Source organism: Cupressus sempervirens, chromosome 4 (genome assembly GCF_028749045.1).
Source record: "Cupressus sempervirens isolate cs-2001-9-10 chromosome 4, ASM2874904v1, whole genome shotgun sequence".
In the NCBI taxonomy this organism is placed as follows: Eukaryota; Viridiplantae; Streptophyta; class Pinopsida; order Cupressales; family Cupressaceae; genus Cupressus; species Cupressus sempervirens.
Genome location: NC_143121.1, coordinates 542,764,823 through 542,787,738, shown reverse-complemented (window position 1 = coordinate 542,787,738; position 22,916 = coordinate 542,764,823). Strand labels below are relative to the sequence as shown.

At 36.9% G+C, this 22,916-nt stretch overlaps 1 protein-coding gene across 2 annotated transcripts in view; it reads left to right on the top strand.

Annotated features, from left to right (window-relative positions):
* Positions 1-2,471: 2,471 nt before the first annotated feature.
* The window catches only part of LOC149562335 (uncharacterized), a 180,728-nt gene continuing 160,283 nt past the window's right edge, over positions 2,472-22,916 (top strand). For both annotated transcript variants that reach the window (XM_089825859.1, XM_089825858.1), the window contains exon 1: positions 2,472-2,627. In XM_089825859.1, the coding sequence (XP_089681985.1) occupies positions 2,553-2,627 (75 nt within the window). In that variant the 5' untranslated portion in view covers positions 2,472-2,552. The remainder of the gene's footprint in view (positions 2,628-22,916) is intronic.

The following is a 22,916-nucleotide window of genomic DNA, read 5'->3' as shown; positions in this document are numbered from 1 at the left end:
TGCTCCTTCAATACATGAATGATCATTCTTTGATGTCAAAAATACACTCTTAAGCTACTTCCTTAAAATATCCCCTAAGAATATCGTTTGTCTATGTTGATAGTTAACCTAGAAATGAAGCATCAATCTCTCCTCATATTATAATTTTGTAGAATGCAATTATGCCTTTGTGGTCAACCAATGTTCCTAAAATAAACTCCAAATACACATGACATTTTCTTCATATACTTTCATCTCAAATTTGACAATGTGCATCCTTTACGATTTAAAAGAAGTCATTTGTATGTATCACCATAAATTATAGTGCTAACCTATTTGTCCTCACTAATCTAAAACATCAATGTGGCCCCCATCTTTATGTCATCCATCTTTACTATTTCATTGGTCACCTCTATTACAACCTTTGTCAATTCATCTTACACTTTATTCCCTTTCTAATATACATATAATGGTTTGAGCTCTTTGAATTTGCTAATAAGCTCCCATATCAGTATTAACCATTTTCTTAATCTCCAAAGGGGTCCATTTTTTTATGTATTCATCAAAAACACCTTCAACATGATCTCACTTGACATTTAGTTCTATCCCACATATCAATATGAGAAGAGTCACTTGAAAATGTGGGTCATTATTTGTTTTGATGCTCGATTGCTTCAACATTCTTCTTAATACTATCCTATCGTAATCCATAATTACGCATCCAACACCACAAACTCTCATATTGCGTCTTGAGGCTTGGTCAAATTGGATTTTAACCTTCCCATGATTGACTCTTCCCACATTATTCCAACCTTAGGATTAATAATTTGAGATCAACCTACTTAATCCCATGAATGAGAGAGGGTTATGATTTAATTAGAATAAGGCTTAGAGTCAGAACTAGATTCTAAATTAGGTTTAGAATAAGGGTTATAGTTATGCTTAGGAAAATGTTAATAATGGTCCCTTTAATCATGCTTCAAAAACTATCTTAGTGTTAGGCTAATTTAGGTGTAAGGTTAGGTTGAGAACTAGAATTAAGGTCAAGGTTAGTGTTAGTGATAGAATGAAAGTTATAACAATGGTCGAGAATATACTTAGGATTAGACTTGTAATTAAGATTAGGATTAGGATAATCATCATGCTTACATTAGAATTAGGTTTATAGTTACAATCATAATTAAAATTAAAATTAAATCTATAACATTTTTTTTGAAAATGTTATAATTAAAGATAACTAAAATTAGAGTAACACTTTTCATACTCAGAATAGAGTTTGAACTACAATTACAATTACAATCACAGTGCTATAAATACACATTAAAATAGCCCCCTTGAGATTGTGGAAGAGTACAAATACTTGGGCATCGATTTTTATAACAAACTCAACTGGGACACTTGCAGATCGAAAAGGATCCAAGGGGGCTAGAAGGCATTATACTCTTTACAAAACAAGCGCAGGAACACAGAATTATGGGATTGGACGACTATGAAAACTCTGTTTGGTTTGCCGGTCACTCCGGTTATTCTATACGGATGTGAAGTGTGGGGCGGTAGTATGTCCAAACAGAAATGGTGGCAAGTAGAAAGAATTCAAAAACACTTCATCACATGCAATCTTAAAGTCAAGACCACAGTTCTGTATGAAATCCTTTTGGTGGAGGTGGGTTCCTTTCCATTAGAAGCCGTCGCATTGATCCAGATGCTAAGCTATTTAAAGAAAACCTAAGGTCTGGAAACACATCGTTGGCCCAAGTTGGTAATAGAGGAAAAACTTGTGAGGCGGAAAAGCACATGGATGAAACAAAATGACAAATGGATGCAAAAATGGGATATCAACATCCAAACTTGCCCGGATAACATTAAAGAAATAAAGAAGTTTGTCAATGAAAAATTCTGCAATATTTTGTGGACAAGACACATAGGGCGGAAAAAATCTTATTACATTAAGGAATTTAATCCCACTTCTAGTCATGATGAAAAAGGCCTATATAAGGGCACCTATTAATTGAAAAGCAAAAATGTTGATGGCACAACTTAGAACTAGTTCACATCAGCTGCGATGTGAAACTGGTAGATGGCAAGTTCCAAAGGAAGAGTGGGCAGATAGAACATGTTTATTCTGTAATACGGGAATAGTTGAGACAGAGCAGCACTTTGTCAAGGAATGCCTGGCTTACAACGACATCAGATCTAATTATACAAAAACACTGCAGAACAAGGACTTCAACTATTTATTCGAGGAAGATCAAGTGAAGAGAACAATGGATTTGATTATCAAAATTCAGAGAAGGAGAGACAAGTTAACCAAAACTTTGCAACTGACTAGTTTGGCTCCTGACTCAGGAGGGTGATTGCATGGGTCCCATAGACTACTTTAGTCTCGTGGACGTCATTAAAATCTATCATATCATATCATATCATTCCTAGATTTTTGTATTTAATATTTATATATTTTACTTAAAATAATTTAAAATCATGTACTTAAAATAGTATTTCAATTCAAGACACAATCCCAACTTCGCCATAAATCGCTTCCTACACTCCAAAAAGGCAGGGGTTCAGGGGAAGATATGAAGTTTGAAATATGTGGCGGTCTGGATGCTCCCGATTGGCTGCTTGCCGAAATAATTACTCTCGGCAAACTGGTTTGTGCCTTACTCATTTCATTTCCTTTCTACAATTTCAAGCTCTGTATTCATCTCCAATTTATTTACATGTACAAATGTCCGAATCATTCCAGTAAATCTCATTCACAGCTTCAGAACCGCATGAAACCATTTTCCATTTATTACCCAGTTCCTCCGATTAGACACTGCTGCAAAATTTTCTTTCCTGTACTTTATAATGTGCAAAGTTGGATAGATTGCACACCCCACTACGTTCCCTCCTCCCACAACATACACCATTAGTTTAAGTTAAATATTTTAGGTAATATGCAACATTACTTTCTAGCTCGCTCCAGAAAATGAAATCGAGGAGTACAATCTTTGAACCATGTATAAGGTAAATAAAAAAATTCTCGGCGTGGGTTTCTTAGGGGACTCCCATAACTGAATTGGCGTGGGTCTTGGCCATGGCTTTAACTTTCACATTTTTCGTATCTAATTGAGATATGTCAAGGTCTTGTGGTACGTTAGAGTTATTATGGCATTCAAATTTGGCTTACTTCACTCTAAGAAAATGTGCCAGTCCCGGGTGTCAGCAGATTATCCTCGAGAAGTTGCTTTTAAATCCAATGGTATCTTAAGATCTAACAATTCAACTTGAAACATTTTACTTCAGTAAGCCCACAGCAAAAACCAAAGTGGAATATTTGGGGAGGCAGTTCAGTTCTTGATTTATTGTTGCTTTTCTCAAGTAGAGCTATTAGGCTTGCTCGGGGTAAAATACACCAAGGTGGTATTTGAACTTAAATCAATACCTTATGGAAGTAAATTAATTCCACTTTAACTGCACTTTAAGAAACTAAGATTAGTTTCCTATGTCTGTACTTCGGATACATAGGATTACATTGATTGAGGGAGCTGAAATCACAGAGAAACATGGCAGAAGAGGGAAACTTTGAAAGTTGGAATGTCATTGGACACACAATGCTAAGTTTGATGTTTTTGCTGCTTCTGATAGTGAAATGTTTTGGCTCTGCCATGTTTGAGGTGAAAGAAAGAAATAATTTAGTTTTAACGTCTGCGAGGCTAGAGATAGCCTATGTGACAGAAATAACACACTGGGTAGATGACATATCCGCTGCAGTGCTTGTGTTTTTACCACTTGTTTCAACTTGCTATTTCACCAAAAGCAATAAATACTCGATTTCAAAGATGATCTTGCACTCTAAAGCTTGCACATAGATGTCCCCATTCCACTCTGAATATTTGCCAGCATTAAACTAAAGGTTATTTTTCTAAAACATGCCATGAAGTACTAAGACTGGGTAGTCTTTGGATCACATCTCCCAATATAGAGGCTTTTGGTCCCTAAAAGCTTAGGAACTTGATGACTGAGGGAGGAAGAACCCCTCAGCAGATGACACATCTGCCATCTTGTCTTGCAATCTAATACAAATGCTAACTAAAATTTAGTACATCTTTGTTTCCAAGTGTTTGATGACACAATGAAAATTTGCTTGAACACGGTTTAGCAATTTCAATATTAGTTTTTTCCATAAGTATAGTTTTTTCGTTGCCACTCATTTTCCCATGAAGATGTGGGATCTTAGAAGAGTGTGTGTGTTTATTGCCATGGAAGAAATTTACAACATGAAATATTTACCATTTTTGATGGCTTGGTATTTATTCCTGGTCCAACAATAGATTCCCTTGCTGTCATATTAGTAGGGTCTGCCAAAGATAACTCTAAAAACATCCACAGAAGCATTTTTAATCACAATCTCATCAAAAAATGTAGAACCAACAGAAAACTTTAATTTACATTGCTCTATCAATGGGCATTCGTGTATTTTCTTTAATCCAATCTAAATCATAGGGCTTAGGGTGTTGAAAAGCCCTTAAACCATCTTTATCTACTAAAGTTTATGCAATCAAATTGGTTTGTGAACATGAATCAACAAAACATCAATCTTAACACCAGCAACGCATGTCTTAACGCTGAACAATGCTGCTCTATCCATCATGCCAACCTTCATAGTACTGCAAGAAATCTTAGAATCAATTTCTTGAAATGCATTCAGTCTCCTCACCCTTATGAATCACATGCATAGAGGGCATAGAGGTTTTTATACCTTGTTTACCTTGCCTTTCAAGGTTCTTTTTGGGTTGTAGTTTCAACACGATGACTCCTCATGACCATCCTTAGCTCAATGGTCACAATTTTTATCTTTTGGGTTCACCTTAACTTGATAAGACATGGATGAGGAAGTACAAATTGTTAGAGTAATAAAGTATTTTCTTATTAATTAAATCATATTGATTTAATTATTAAGTCACTTATTATCTCTATTTTACTTAAGCTAAACTTTGGGCATATAATGAATAATTCTGTTATTAATTATTATCATGCAACCAAGGTTAGTAACTTGTTAGGGTTTTGATCTCCTTTTATAATGATTGATCCCTTTGTAATTTATTCATTCACTTTTTGATAATATCAATCACTCTTTTTGCTCATCAAGAATGTTTCATCTATGGATATGGGAATTCCAGCCTTCATAGCTTTTGCTTCACTTTTTCTGTGATAGGGGTTTGCATGTAAGTGATTCTTGAGAGTTGTGGGGTTGCTCTTTCATCAACTTCAACACAAACATCTATCTCAAGATTATGAGCATGCAAACATGCTCCATCTATGTCCTTTGGTTTGGAAAGCAACACACGCCTCTAGTGATGATTATGAAGACCTCCTTTGCATTTCATCAGGACATGTTCTTCTAAAAGATCTTTACTGATTTTAATAACTCTTCTATAATATTCACTAGTGTATTCCTATACTCTTGTCCTTGATTTTGCTTAAAAAATTGTCATGCCATATTCTTTCCTCTTTGTGACACATTGGATATAATTGCTTCCAAATTAATTTCTTAAAAGTGATCCCAAGAACTTATTGAAGTATTTTTCAAAGCTAAGGAATACAAAAGGTTCTCAAAGCAAGACAAAACATGTTTTGCCAATCTCAGCCCATTAGATGGGATATTTGATCTAAAGTGAGATTATTCATATAGAAACATAGTTTGAGTTGTGTAACCTAATTATGAAGTTTCTTTACATTCATGTTCCCTTCAACTGGCAGTATCTCAATCTTGGTCTCCATCTTGAATAGAGACTTGCCAAGAAGATTCCTTTCCACCTTCTGTGCATCTGGTTCCCTCTTGGAACCCTTGTCTTTGACTTCCACAAGTTTTTGGTTGTCTTCATGGACTGAGACAAACTTGCATCAGTGTTCTTTGTCTTTCAAAAAATCACGCTTCAATGTCTATAAGTCCCTTCACCCTGCATGCTTCTCAACTTCTTTTTCCACTTGCAGGGTTCAGTCTCTTTGCAAAGGTAGAATCCTCTTTTTACTCAATCTAGTTGTGGGCATCAACTTGTAAACACTAGACCTCTTAAAGGAACAAATGTCTCTAATACTAATACAATTATCTATAAACTAGCAAGGATATTCCCCAACTAACTCATCAACTACAGATTCAAATCTTAGCTTAAGAATGCAAAATTGAGCTTACATGAGCAATTAGTTACCAGGAAATGAAGACATAAAACAAGAGCAAAAGCCATGGAAAGGAGACCAAGATACTATTACAATAATAGACAAGTCATCTATTATTAGTTAATGGTTATCTATTGTAAATATCTAGTTAGCTTTAGTTTGCTTTCGTTTTTTGCTTTCTCTAGAATAGAATGTTTCTATTCTTTACGATCGTTTCTTAAGAAAACATCGTTTTATTCTTTTGTATAAATTGACCTTCCGGTCTTTGTTAATAACAAGCATTTTTTTACCAATTACTTCCATAATATGGTATCAGAGGAAGGTTGATTTTTTTTGAAAATAATAATTTCTTATTGAAATTATCTAAACCTTATTTTGAAAATTTTCTTTCCCTAAATTATTTTGCTTCGTTATACCTAGTTTAGGCTAGGGTTTGGATGAAAAGAATCTGCAACTTGGGATTGGAAATCGCGGCTCAGTTTGTAAATCGCAAGTTTCTTTTCCCAACCTCCCAATTGCAGAATCTTGACGTCAAAGGTGTCAAAACGCGGCATCATTTTCTTGCTCACGACCAGCAAATACCTTCTGCCTGTTTGACCTCAGTTTGAAGACAAACGATGTCCAATAAAACACAGAAAAAGGGCTTCGAATGACTGAAAAATGCAACCTTAAACTCACTTGTTTTTTCTTCACGCCGGCCTTTGTTTTTTCTCAAATCTAGATGGCATTTGCTGCATTTTTTCATTGGGTTTTCTCTTCAAACTGCTGTGATCTTCATCAAGCTATGGCCGCCTACTGATTTTACCATTCTTTTGGTTCAGTTCTGCATTCATTTTGTCCAAATCCGCCATTATTTGGAATTTTTTTTGCAGCCAGCTAGGGTTTTGATCAAAACCCTAATTTTCCGTACTAGATCCAAAATATTTTTACATTTTCTTGGTGGGTTTTTCAAGAGCTCAACTGGGTTGTCAGATTTTTCTGGGTGCCTTGATTTTCGTGCTTCAATTTTCAAGCCAACGGATTTAGGAAATGACAACATATTCCTTTTGGGTTTTTCGAGCTCTCTCTTGGGTCACTCTCTGTTTTTTCTACCTCTTCCTTTTTTTTTTGCCTCGAAGAATGTGCCTTCACAGATTTTCATCATTTTTTATTGGAAAACGTGCCATGGCCTCTCTGACAAAAATTCTGCTCGAGCACAATTCCAAATTCAATGGTCGAAATTATGGCACTTGGAAGCAGCAAATCATTACAAATTTTGAAGATTAGAACATCAATCAACTTGTTTAGGGTGTTATGAAGTGTTTGACTGCTCCTAGTTTTGATCAGGATACATGGGATCTGAATAATCGGGAGACAGTGATGCTTCTCAAATTATTCGTGGTTGATGATCAACTTTCTCAGAATCCATCCGGCAAGACAGCTGTCGAGATCTGGACACATCTTAAAGGTCTTCATGAGACTTATGACAAAAGCAAAGCCTTCTTTTTGAAAAACACTCTATTTTCTATTGTCATGGATGAGCACACCCCCCTCTAGGTACATTTGAATCGGATTCAAAAAATCCGTGATTAGTTACTTGCCATCGGTCACAAGATGGAGGAAGAGGATATTGTGGTTATCATCTTCGGAGTTTACCAAAGTCCTATGAGCATTTTATCGAAACTCTATACATCACATCTTCTGGTGTTGATTTGAAGTTCACTGATCTCTGCACACTGCTCCTTCAGCAAGATCGGTGGATACAATAGTTTGATAGCAGCTCTAGTTCCACCTCCACAGAGCAAGCTTTTGCTGCGAAATCCTTTCAAAAGGATAAAGGCAAGTTTTAGTAGCCATCTCAGCAAAAGTCTTTCACTCCAGTATTAGATGGTTCCTAAAAAAAAAAAAAATGCAACTACTGCCACAAGTTTGGACACATGAAGGTTGAATGTCGGAAACGCTTAGCTGCACAATCTAAGCAATCAGGTTCATAGCCCAAAGCGAACAGTGTAGAGCATACTGAGTAGGTAGAATTTGCCTTTTATGCCTTCATGGCTAAAAGACTTGCAGATCATGTCAAGTCATCTGCCTAGTACATTGATTCAAGTGCCTCTTGTCATTTCACTCACCGCAGAGACTAGTTTATTGACTACCAGCCTTATTTAGACTCTATTATTTTTGGTGGAGGAGAAGAGTACACGGTTGTCGGCAAAGGCAACATTCAGATTCAGTCTACTGGGAGGAATCTCATATTCCTCGATGTGTACTACATTCCAAGGATGGAACTAAATCTACTCTTAGTTAGTCAGTTGCTGCGACATTCTCCACACTTGGATGTTACCTTCAATTCACATTAGTGCACCATCAATGATTGGGCGACTCAGTCTATTGTTGCAATGGGTCTTGAGGATCATGGTCTTTTTAAACTTACTGATTCTGGTGATTCTCGGGACTTAGCTATGGCTGCTTGTCGGTCTTCTGTCAACACACTTTGGCATCAACGATATGGACACTTAAATGTGCATTATCTCTCACAGCTTGCTATGAGCTTGTTCTTGGATTGCCAGAGATTTAGATTGAACAACTTGGAGTTTGTAACGAATGCCACACTGGGAAGCAACATCGCACACCTTTCACCAGTGGCGATTCATGGCAAGCTTCTTAGGTACGTCAGCTTGTTCATGCCAATATCTGTGGCCCTATGGCCACTCCTTTTGTTCTTGGGTTCAAGTATTTTTTGTTGTTTGTTGATGATTTTAGTAGAAAAATGTGGGTGTATTTCCTTAAAAAGAAATCAGATGCATTTCTTGTATTTTAGAAGTTTAAACCTTTAGTTTGAAAAAGAGTCTGGGAAATCTATTATTACTCTTAGATCAGACAATGGGGGGGAATTTTGTTCTAATGTTTTCTTCAGCTTCTTGGATACACATGGCATCAAATGCCAATTAACCACACCCCACATGCCACAACAAAACGGTGTAGTTGAACATTAGAACAGGACAATCACTGAGATGGCTTGATCCATGTTCGAACACAGAGATGTTCCAAAGAAGTTTTGGGCAAAAATAGTTAACATTGCAATTTATTTGTTGAACCAGTCACCCACAGTGGTGGTCAAAGGTAAAACTTTAGAAGAGGCCTGGTCAGGTCACAAGCCTAGAATCAGTCACCTGAAGGATTTTGGCTCCCTTGCTTTTGTTTGGATTCCTGATGCGTCACGTACCAAGTTGGATGTCAAGAGTCAGAAACTCATGCTTGCTGGATATAGCAGTCTTCACAAAGCCTACCGCCTGATTGATGTTGAGACATCTTGTCTCATCTATAGTCAAGATGTAGTCTTTGATGAGCAGCGAGGACCATTCATGCTTGTTTCTCCTGTTCCTGATCCAGCAGACCAGCCTATGATGGCTCATGATTTGGGAGTTCAACTTCCATTAGGTCCACCTGATGGGAGGGCTCCAGTAGCTCTTGCAACTCCAGTTATACTAGTGATACCTGTACAGACACCTCCGACTTCTCCTACAGGATCACCTTGTTTTGTAGATGCTTCACCTGAGTTTGATCCAGATTCTTCTAATAAGGATCATGCTGATCAAGCGTTTTTTGGTACTAATGTTGGTCATTCTCGTATCCGGCCTAAGTGGTGGGCTAAGACACTTGCTGATCTTTGTGATGATGAGCTCATTGATGGGAGAACTGCTTGGGAAAAGAGCACAACTACAGATTCTCTTAACTTTGCTTTCATAGCCAACATTCACAGTGTATTTGAACCTCAAACATATTCCGAGGCTAAAGGAATTCCAGAGTGGGAACAGGCCATGACATCTAAACACCAGAGCTTACTGAAGAACAACACCTGGGTCCTTTCTGATCTTCCACAAGGGAAGAAACCCATTGGCTGCAAATGGGTCTACAAAATCAAATACAAATCTGATGGTACTTTGGATAAGTACACAGCTCGTTTAGTGATGAAGGGCTTTTCTCAGCGTTAGGGCATTGATTATGAGACCTTTGCTCCTACTACAAAGATGAGCACCATCAAATTAGTCCTAGCCATGGTAGCACATTTTGGCTGGAAGGTCCATTGGATGGACATCAAGAGTGCTTTCCTAAATGGTGATCTCTATGAAGAGGTCCACATGACGCAACCTCTTGGTTTCAAGGTTGTTGGTAAAGACCATTAGGTTCTCAGAGTGGTAAAAACTCTCTATGGCTTGAAGCAGGCCCCTCGGGCATGGTACATAAAAATTGATAAGTACCTCAGTGAACAAGGCTTCAAGAGGAGTTCTTTAGACTCAAATCTATACATCAAGACTATTGACAGTGACATCATCCTTCTGGTAATTTATGTGGATGATTTGATCATCACTGGCAGCTCGGCATCTTTGATTCAGGGAATCAAACAGAACTTATGCCAGTCTTTTGATATGACTGACCTTGGGCTCATGCATTATTGCCTAGGTGTTGAAGTTTGGCAACAATCTTCTGGTATATTCATCTCTCGGTCCAAATATGCCAGGGGCTTGTTAGACAAATTCTGTATGCAGGATTGCAAGCTTACATCTACACCTATGGAGAAAGGTCTCAAGTTATCCGCAAAGTTTGATTTTCCTTCTGTTGATGAAACTATATGCAGGCAACTAGTAGGCAGCCTCATCTACCTCTCTGCTACTAGGCCTAGGCCTAATATCAACTTCGTAGTCAGCTATATTTCACGCTTTATGATAGCTCCTAAGGCTGATCATTGGATGACAACAAAGCGTGTGCTTCGTTATGTGAATGGCACTTCAGATTATGGACTTTTGTACTCTCGAAGTTCTAATACTAAACTCAATGGGTTCACAGATTCAGATTGGGCAGGCTCTGTTGATGATAAAAAGTCAACTTTTGGATATGTGTTCAATTTGGGGTTTGGTGCAGTCACATGGACCAGTAAGAAGCAACAAGTAGTTTCTCTCTCCTCCACAGAGGAATTGTTAAGGTAGGATGGGAAGCTGTTTGGCTTCGTCAGATGCTTGGGGATATGCAGATGTCACTAGCAGGACAAACTACTCTATTTGTTGATAACGAAGGTATTATCAAGTTAGCACGAAATTCAGTCTTCTATGAACGAACCAAGCATGTGGATGTTCACTGTCATTACATACGACAACTAGTTGAAGACGAGACTATAGTTTTGCAGTATGTTCCTACCACAGATCAGACTGCAGACATTCTCACCAAGCCTCTTGGTCCTAATAAGTTTGTCAAATTTAGAGGACAGCTTGGTGTTCTAGATAGATTAACCATTAAGGGAGGGTATTACAATAATAGATAAGTCGTTTATTATTAGTTAATGGTTATTTGGTGTAAATATCTAGTTAGCTTTAGTTTGCTTTTGTTTTTTGCTTTCTCTAGAATAGAATGTCTCTATTTTTTACAATCATTTCCTAAAGAAACATCGTTTTATTCTTTTGTATAAATTGACCTTCCGGTCTCTGTTAATAACGAACAATTTTTTACCAATTACTTCCGTAATAGATACATGGGGAAAAAACCCTTGTGGGTAAAAACTCCAGCTGAAATATTTACCAATTCACATTTATATACTCCAAAAGGCATGTAGAATAGATAGAAGCCTCACAGGTTTGTATATAGAGCTGACACTGTGCTGTCCTAGCTCTTACTGTCCCTCAAAACACTTTCAGAACCATTCCCCTGCCTCTGTTAGAGCAACAATAATGTCTACTTAGACAAATCACTATGGAAACTCTATCTTCAGCCCCCTTAAAGCTCTACAAGCAAGTGAGATTTTCTTTCCGCATCCATATGTTGATGATTGGATGTATAAGATTGTACTTATTTAAGGAGTTGAAATGACCAAGAAAACGTGCCAAAAAAGAATAAATGGAGAATTGGAACACTATGGGATGCACATGACTGTTACTGATGTTTTCGCGAGTTCCAGCATGGTGGATTTTGCATTTGCCTTGGTAGATAACAAATTTGTTGTCACCTTTGCATTTACACAGCCTTTGGCAAACTGCAAAATACTCAGTTTCAAAGAAATTGCATGAACCAAAGCCCACCAATGGATGTACCATACCATCCTGAACATTTTCCAGCATCAAGGAAGTTGATTTTTGTCCCAAAGCATGCCATGAAGTACAAAAACGGTATTTCAATCAAGTGCCATGCAGTTTTTCCTCCAATAATAATTGATTTCTTATTTTAGCTAGAAATATGCTTGTTTACATGCTGGTCAGCCGCACATTTAGCATTATCACTATAGGAAAGAACACTTTTTGGTTTCTTCTTCAGATGATTGTCTGTTGCATGGAAGCCATGTAGTTAATGTATAATTAGGATTTATGCATGTAGTTTAGTTAGCAAATTCGATGGTAATTAATTCGCCAAGTGTTGGCTAACAGATTGGGCTTTGATAATATCCTTGACTCTTTGCCCCTAAAGCCTATCTATCAATCAACAGATGAGTGAACTGTGATAGTTCCTCTCTGAATTTAAAAAGGTACAACTCCCTTCTATGAATATGTAATGAATATTTATGTCTAACCACTAATCAAGAGGGTATGCTTTTTACCAGAAACTAGAAACACTGATAATTACCCATCACCATGGAATAATTACGAATAGTAAACTGAAACATTTCTATCAAAGCATCCATATATACACAAAATTAATTTCCACCACCGATATTCACGCATAAAGATGAAAAGTTGAAAACACAATGCTGGTTCTAAAATTAGATTTGTTTCACTAACAGCAATAATAAAATGTATAGCAAGTGAATAGCATTACAAAGAACACCACAACATATTGAGCAAAAGAAAAGTTCTACTTCAATAATATTCATTCACCTAGTAACATCATTAATTACCATTTAGCCAAAAAAGGGAAGACTATTATGAACAATAGTAGTCCAAAATTTGAGTCACACTCAGTTGTCAAAGCAACAGGGAAAATTCTGAAACAAAACTGCTGATCCTTTGGATTATCATTCATTTCCATATAAATAATCTTTTCAACTTCTTCCAAAAAGAAACCATTCCAATCTACTTTAACAAATGCTATTTAACTATAACAAATTGAAGTTGTGATTCTTGAACACACGGCGTTAAGCATAAAAGAAAAACTGGAAATAGTAAACTAGATGCTGCTTGTCATGGTGCTTCCCTTTTCCTTTCTTTTGCAGCCGGTTTTTGAGCTGCTTGTTTCTCCTTGTCCGCCTGTAGAGCATTTAAACTGTTGCAAAATTATTGTGCTTTGAAATGACCACATTTTTTATTCTGATGGCCCAGTTTTCCATCTGTTCCCTAATCTCCTAAGCTTTAGTAATTAACGTTTGGTGATGATTCCTGCACCACATTAGTACGGCATTGATTTTGGCCATTGTCTTATATCCTTCCTTACAAAATACAAGGGGATTAGTAATGGTATCAATGTTATGCAGATATTCCTTCTTCAAATCATGAGCAGTGACAATTCCTGAATTATCTTTCTTTTGTGGCTCACAGCCAATATCTTTAAAATATTCATCTATTTGTTTTATCATCTCTCTGGCTTCCTTTAAGAGCTTATTCAAATTTGTCACACCTTTCTGAATACACTCACTTTTATCGCATGCTAAACATCCTTTTTTGGAGGGGCTGATCATGTGACTGTATGAGGCTGAGACTCGTAGTTTTTGTGTTTCCCATACCTATCACCTCCTTTATTTGCTTCATGTTTTGCGCGTCTCATTCCCTCCATCTTATACACTTTGATCTTTGAGACTGAATCATTTTTTACTAGCACCAGATCATCATGCAACTTGCTCAATATGTCAATGAAAGGAAAGCCTCTAATTTTCAAATCTGCAGCTCATTCCCTAGTTACTTTTCCAAATTGGCTATCTCTTTATAGCTGAGAGATTAGATCTACCAGAGGAGCTTTCTGATCGGGTGGACAAAGGTGTCAGCAATGACCTTAAGCTCTCCAAGAGTGATTCCACCATCCCTTTCAATTGGTCCTTGTCCAGTTCTGTCTTTCAATTCTCTTCTCCATCTTGACATTTGAGAACTGCTAGATAGCCATGTCTTGATCAAAGTTTGGATTCCAATATCGATTCCAGTAACATTAAGATAGCAGGGGTGGCTGTGCTGGGATCTTTTTGGATGGTCGGGCTAGCAATCTCTAGGAAACATGGCCAGTTTGATCATCTTCCACAAGGTGAGAAGTAGTCTTCAATATCTTTGCCTTGGGGGCAGGAGAAGCTTGCAAAAATTGAGAAATAACATCCTTGGGAAGACATTTCTCTGCTTCTCTTTGTCTCTTCTTGTCTAAGGTAGTTTGTAACCATGAGGGGGTTGCTAACACTTGGGAAGCGGCCTTTAGGGCATTAGGTGGTAAGAAAAATGTCCTTTTCATGGTAGAGAGGTGGTACTTGGAGCTCGTGTGGAAAAAGAGAACAATTTCACTACCTTACCCGGACTTGGATTAGGTTGTTGAAGATCTTGTGCTGGTTCCATCCTCTTTTCTTCACTCTTTTGGGGTGCTTCTACTTTCTTCTATCAATCTTCTTGGTCAGGGGCTACGTCATCCGCAATGAGATCGATATCAGGTAAGGGTCCTACTCCACATGTTGGGGTAATTCTCAACCCCTTCTCTGGTGGTTGTCTATCACCTCCTTAAATAGCACATGATGGCATCACTGCTGGTGTACTTGGCACTGAAGGATTTTGATTTGATGGAGGCATTGGGTTTTGATTGGGAGCAATGGGAGTTCTTGACTTTGTGTTTTCTTTTCCTTCCCCTCTTTTCTTCATCAGCCATTCTTTGGTTCTTTCTGGGACAAGTTCTATCCTTATATCTAGATCATCTAATTTTGAAGATTCCCAGATTATCGGTTGTAGTGGGCTGTCTTTTACCTTCATATAGTACTGAGTGTCTACCACATCTGAGGTGCCATCCGTTGTCCACAAATGTCAAATTGAATATGGTATTCTTGGATTTGCTTAATTCTTAATCTGGATCAAGACCTCTTCTGCACTTCATATTCTTCCAATGTAGGAACATGGTGCTATGATGATCCTAGCTGTAGATTATCCTTTACAAAATTGCTTGGATTGAATTGCCCCCTTATAACGTCGTATGTTTGCATTGTGTGATTTCTTGCTGCTTTGGTAACATTGATGGCATTGGAGGAAGATTGGCACGTGTCACCTTTTATTCACTTAACAAATCTGTCTACACAGCTCAACCACTATGATCATATCATTTGCATAATGGGGTAGTTTACATGGGAAGTCATTGAAAGCACCGATCCTTATATAGGTGAATGTGGGAAACTGAATAGAATAGCTACTGTAAGTCTGGACCAATTCGGTGGCTTCAAGGGAGATCCATCTTTTCGGGCATCCCTGCAACTTGCCGGCCAGTTTCATAATAAAAGTGTTACCCGCTCTGCGGAAATTTGTATAACTGTTATGCAATTGCAAACCAGGATAGTAGTCATACATCTGAATATTTTCCTTGAATTCTTGCACATGTTCCAACTGAGGCCAATATTGAGTGCAATCTATACACCAAATATGAAGACATGTAAAAGAATTGATTTAGTGGAAACCCATTGATTAGCTGATTATTTGATTAGTAATTAATTCTTCCCAGTCCAAGTATCCTGATCCGACACAAATCATCTGGACAAAGAACATCCATTTACCCAGGATAATGTTATATTCCTCGAACATGCTAAGTATTTCTTCCCTTTGATCACCCATCATATCTTGGGGTGATCAATCTGCTGTAGCTGCATATGAAACCCCAACCCTGCAGGATTGCAGGAAACTGCTCTAATACCACTGTAAGAACTTCTGCAGGTTCTAAATTCACCAACCCACTGAATTGCTATGCAATGATATGTTTGACTGTTTGTTTTGGAATAAATATGCAATTTCTTGAATTTTTAAATGAATTGCCAGGCAAGAATTAACTTATGTAATTTTCTTACACTTTCAAAAGTGTTGCCAGACAAGAATATAAACCTTGCAAGAAATAACAAACTGAAATAAACTTCAGCTATACGAGTGCTGCAATTGAATTTTTATTATTTTTATCTTAATACATGATGATTAAAATACCCTGTTCATACCCGAAAATTGCATCAACTCTTTTATAGTGAACTATGGAATTAATAGCAGCAGCTGTAAGGTCTGATAATAACATCGATCTACAGTAGAGATTGATTCTGCACCTTGAAATGTCTTCAATATACTTTAATGAAGATAAGTGCTCACTATGGTGCAAGAATATGCCAAAGAAATAGGTGTTTTACCCTGTGATGGGACACCATCTCTAAAGCAAACCTTCAATGGAACATTTCACCACCTCAGGAAGCAATAATAATGAATGCACAATCTCCAATGCCCTGGCACAACTGAAAGCCCTTGTTTCAAGCTCCGATACCAAAAACCAAATAGCAATGACAAATAATCATTCAATAATCCATTTGAATTGCCAATGATGCCTTTATATACTTCTCAAAAAGAGGTCAATCCACTCAGGCATTTAAAATCATTAAATTAAATCCTTTTGTTGCTTTGATGTTGACTTAGTAAATACCCTTAATTTTCCTCAATATGGGTGCCCAAGACAAAATCTCATTTAAATGCTTTTAATATCTTTCAAATGATATAACATGTCCTCCCGTTGACTTTATAAATTACTTAAATAACTGGCCCCATAAATTATAATCAAGTAATGCACTTTCTATCACTTAAATTGAGAGCCATGGCCCCATTGTGCATAAAGTGACTTTATAATTTACTTTAGTGATTAATTATTAATAAAGCCACAAGTATTAATAATTAGATAATATAACTCATACCAACATCATTGTTTAACAAAGTCATTTGAAAAATAGGATGATCAATATGTCTATCATATATGCAATAACCCACCCGGTTATAACTTCGACAAACATCAAATTCCTTTACAGTTCAGTTGTTTGACATTTCATCAAACACTTTGCAAACAAGTGCTGATATATTTTGTTCCTTAATTTTGAACACCATAGTAACATATGCAAAAAGGTTTTCCACAACCAACATTTCTCAGATTGATTAGACAAAGGGAATTTTGTAAATTAATTTCTTTCAACCGCTTCCACTATTGTTTGTATATCTCATTATATATTAATTTAAGGTAATGATTATCAATGAGGATCAACACCATGACCAGATTTCCATTCTCAATAATAGGCTATACCCGGTAGCAATTGCAAATCTGGAAGTATCAACAATTATGATTGCAACTAAACTGGAATTACAATTTAGTGAGTAACCTGAAACGTGTATATCATAGTCGATTTGCAGCAAGTTTGATTGACTGGTCAGAACAGATTGTATGCTCCAGAGGTAATGAAATTCCCCTCCAAATTTACTCACACGTCAGGCCTGGAAGAGCTGCGATTTTGCAGAAGCCATTACCCACACTTGAGTCTCTGAGTCTAGGCAATAACGCCTGGTAAAGGTACCCAGAATTGGCAAGAATAGCAGCGCCAAGGTTGGCGTTGATTGCAGATGGAAAACACCCAGAAATGGCGTCTACTCTCATGGCCACAAACGCAACCTGCATGCTCCAAATGCAGATTGGTCCACAGAAGATACTACTGCCGAAAATTCAGTAATTGGCGTCCAACTGCAAACAATTTCGGGTACCAAACTAACGGCGATTGTGACGCCAACAATGAAGCAATTATGATTCCAAGTGATGGTTATTCTCAAGACTTGAATGCAGATTGAAAGACACCCACAGAAGATGGGATTGGGCGCCCAGAAAGTCTTAAATTTGCTATCAGAAAACCCTCCTCAGCCACAGTAAGAAACAGAAAGAGGAGACTCCCACCAAACAACCTTCTTCCTAGTTAGTGGAAAACAGAAAGGAAGATACCCATACTACAGATCTCAGACAAACATATCAATCCCACTATACTAGAGCAGTTGATTGATGCACAAATTCAATTTTCAAACCCTTAGGACAATATCAAGAAATAAACAAGCAATTGGATGCTTTGGTCTCACAATGGGCTCATATATATAACACCAAATGGTACTTAGCTTCTTTGTCATGTCTTTCACTTAAGAAACTTCATCTTCACAATTTCATTTTGTAACATCAAATAACATATAGTGCCTTAATCATAATAAAGCATCATTGATTAATTAATAAATACAAACACATCAATAAATAACTCAATCCAATGCAGATGATGACCTACTGCCAACACCACCAACTGCACTGCCAAATATGGCAATTGCCCAAAATAGATTTACTTAAAATAGCAAGTCTTCAACTGAGACCCGCAAATCCCACTGTCAGCTCACGAGGGTCGTGATGATGAACTGACAAAGCTGACTGCAGAGACCTGCTAAAATTGGGGACATTACAGTCCTCCCTTCCTAAGATTGCTCGTCTCCAAGCAATCCTGGAGCAAAAACGAACATCATAGTCCACTCGAAAACTAGGGGTAATGCTTTGAAATGTTCTTGTCGCACACAACCGACTCCTATAGCACCAACACCCAAATAACTGATATAAAAACCATAATCATCTGAAAACTAACTATTAGGTGCTGATGGAATATACTGTTGGATATTTGCCTAGAAATTAAGATAAACAACAATAAGGAATAACCAAAATAGATACAAGAGACACAAAAATTACCTTGGGAAAACCCTTCCAAAATTGAAGGGAGAAACCCATCCACTCAACAAAATATCATTTCATTGATTATAAAATGTTTAAGTGTTCAATGTTCTTTATTTGATGCGATATTTATAACAAATAGAAAGATTCTTCACATTACAACCGAAGGTATCTTAAGTTTCCCAAAACACAACTTTTCATTTTCAAATACACAACTCTTCGAATTTTATGCTTCAACGCATGTCGAATGGCACATGTCTTTGTATTTAATATTACAATTATGATTATAAATGTTTTCTTCAGCCGAAGGTGACCATGACGATAATAACATCCATATTCCTAGAGATAAAGATCTCTATTGTAGATACAAACTTCAACACTCTCTCTTAGCGAGAAAAAGATCTTTAGCTAAATAGTCACACAAGGCTGCAATAGAAAAGTGTCAATGACAAAACATAGATCCAAAACATAATTAATGGAATCACTCAAAATGAAAAACCCGCAAGAATTACTATCATTTTTCATCACGGACTCACTCAATGTAATGCTGTGATGGAAACTCGCAACATGACAAACTTGCAAGAATTAGAATCATCTTTCATCACACTCAACTTGATGCTGTGATGGAATCTCTCAATAGGACAAACCTACAAGAATCACAATTAGCTTTCATCATAGACTCCGTCAACGTGATGCTGTCATGAAATCTGTCAACATGACAAATCTGCAAGGCTCTTACATCACATACTCTCTCAACGTGATATTGTCATGGAACCTCTCAACATGAGAAGCCTATAAAGTTTACAACTAGCACTATATCACGGATTTTCTCAACATGATACAGTCATGAACTCTTTCAACACGACTTCCAATTCCCACCACAAAATCTCTCAATGTGATGACATCATGGACTCTCTACACTGTTCACTATGAATCTCTCATAAGTGAAAAAGTTATGTGGTTGTCCTTATAAGTTTATATATTAATTCACATGAATAATAACTCATAAAATCACAGCTGAAAACTCTATTCCAACAAGAGTCTCAAAATCTACAATACCAAAATATTAACAACATATGTATAAACATGACGAGGATTTCATGAAGACTCCCTCTTAATAGAAATAACTTTGATCACCGTATTAGGATAGTTGATGTAGCTTCCTTCTGAAGCTGAACATCTCTCTCTAAAGATCATTGTTGTTGTATCCTACAACCAATAGAGTTAATAAACATCAAGCTATCATATAGATCAAAAGCTACTTTGATCACATGTGACAACAGTATAACAACTACTTTGGGATGGAGTCGTCCGTCAAATCTCTGTTACCCACAGTTCATGTCATTCAAAATGAAGTACTTTCTACCATCATAACCACTTGAAGAATACTCAAATTTTGTCTTGAACACGAATCTCTACCTCCAATCGATTCTTTTGACATATAGTTCTCATAACTCCCAAAACAATAAAAAGTTGACGCCATCTCGCGTGTTTGGAGTAATCTGCCAGCGTACTCATCAGGAACACAATATTCAAAAACACTACATATGAAATATAATCGCCTTCTTGAAGGTATATCAAATTTGCAGGCATCAAATTGAACAAACAACCTTCTCCTTTATGATTGTAGTTGCTTAAACTCCAAATTGATCAATTATTGATCACTCGTGAAGAATGCATGATTCTAGAAACAATCATATAAGTATTGAATAAAAGGAAACGCTAGCAAAAAGACTCTTCTCTATGGGCGTTAAAAGAAATCATAAGGATGTGATGGTGTTTAAAATCACCGCCCAAAAATAATTAGGGGACACGATAACCACAAATAAGGAAAGAGAAGAGTTACAACTATAACTGCTTTTGGTTTAGTCTAGAATTAATAAACAATAAGATTGAAGCATCTCCTAAAAACACAACAATGCAAAATCATGTAAAAACTTATCTGTCATTTGAACACGTAGACAAGCACCATTATCCTTGAACTGAATGATGGAAGCATCATGAAATATGCCAAATATGCCACAAGGAAGCAAGTTAATGCCATGACATTAATGCCAAGAGAGAATAAAAACACTTGAACAGGAGGCCTTTCGCCAAAGAAAGAAAAGACCTGTTATGGAAAGAAATTTCAATAGAAGCCTTCACGTGCCTATTAAACTCCAACTAGACATGACTGATCACCGTTGAGAGTAAAGATATCATATAGAAAGAACCACTCAACAACCCAAAACAAACACAAATAACGACAGTTTGATTGTATTTTGTTGACCAAGGCGATGATAGAAATCACCATCCTAAGCCTACATCAATTTCCACTTGGAGGGGCTGATTGATGCGTGATAGCAGGTTGACAATGCTTGTAGATGGAATTCTTCATATCAGATTCAAGACTGCCTTCATTTCTGACCCCTATCCATTTTCACCAAATATCAGTCACATAAAACTTGCTTCTGGCAATGAAGATAGAAGATAGAAGAAAACATTGCAGGTTACGAACTGTGAAACATGCAAATGCTTTTACGCAACAATTGGATTTGTGCGCAGGTAGATATGGAAGCCATCTTCTGTATCATTCTTAGCTCGTGCTTGAGCAAGTTTAAAAGGAACAAAACAAGGCTTGATATGTTGCATCTTTCCCATTTCCTGCTTTGATTCCATGACAACCATGAAATGCCAAAATAGAGGAAGATAAAACAAACATAGAGCAATGAATTAATGCCGACGAGAAGCTTGAAGTCACAAAACCCAAAATCACAATACTGACAAGAATGTCGCTCATCTCTTCTTGAAACTTTTCGTGATTATGCAAGACAAGAAATGAGATATACAAAAAATGCTAACTCCATATATTAGTGAAGCGTGAAGATAAAGTGGTTACAACCAATAATCCATCGCATTTGAAAATGAACTCTCGATATTTTAATACAAATCTCCCATACATAAAAAGCTCCGACAAATATTCAAATACGAGTGGGAGCTGCTTAGACTTTTTCAGACAATAAATTGTAATTCCAAATAGCCCATTAGATCGGGCTCATGCTTGATTTAAAAAATACACAAGAAGATTGTCAAACTTTCGGGAATGATGAGATGATATTGGGATTGAGATCGAGATGAAAAGTCCATGCACGAAGATTTGAGAAGACTATCCGTAACCATCATGAATATTAGATCTCTAAAACAAAACTCTCAAACTGCCAATGAAATAGTGATCTGAAATATAATCACAAACTAATGGACAAAAGAGACTTGTTTTATTGTTGTTATCTAACTTGGCTTTGATACCATGTTAGATATTTGCCCAAAGATTAAGATAAATAACAAGGAATAGCCTTAAATAGATACAAGAGACACAAAATTACCTCGGGAAAACCCTTCCAAAATTGAAGGGAAAAACCTAACCACACAACAAAAGATCATTTTCTTGATCATAAAATGTTCAAGTGTTCAATGTTCTTCGCTTGATGCGATATTTATAACAAATAGAGAGACTGTTCACATTACAACCGAAGGTCTCTTGAGTTTCCCAAAACATGACTTCATTTTCAAATTCACAACTCTTTGAACTTCATGCCTCAATGAATGTTAAATGGCACATGTCTTTATGTTTAATATTACAATTATGATTATAAATATCTTCTTCGGCTGAAGGTGACCATAACGATAATAACACCCATATTTCTAAAGATAAAGATCTCTATCACAACTACAAACTTCAACATATACAACACATTGGAACAAGATCCTACTAAGGCAACATCTCTGTCAACATCATAGCCCTAATATAATTGACACTCACAACTACTTTGTGGAGATGGTAACAACCATAGGTATCTGAAACACTACCACCAACTCCAACCTCAACTAACTTTTCCTGGGTGTATGGATACTGCAAGTGATCTAACTTGCAACTACTGATCCCATTTGCAAAAGATGGTGCTAACCCATCCCATAACGGATGGTACAAAACTGGAGCCAACCCACACTTGTGTGAAACCAAATCCTCAACCTATGTGTCAAAAGTGAAATGATGAGCACTCCTCATTGTGTAATGCTTGTAAAAGGTCCCAATTTCTGTTAGAGGCTCATTAGTACTAAATTGGGAGTCAGGAGAT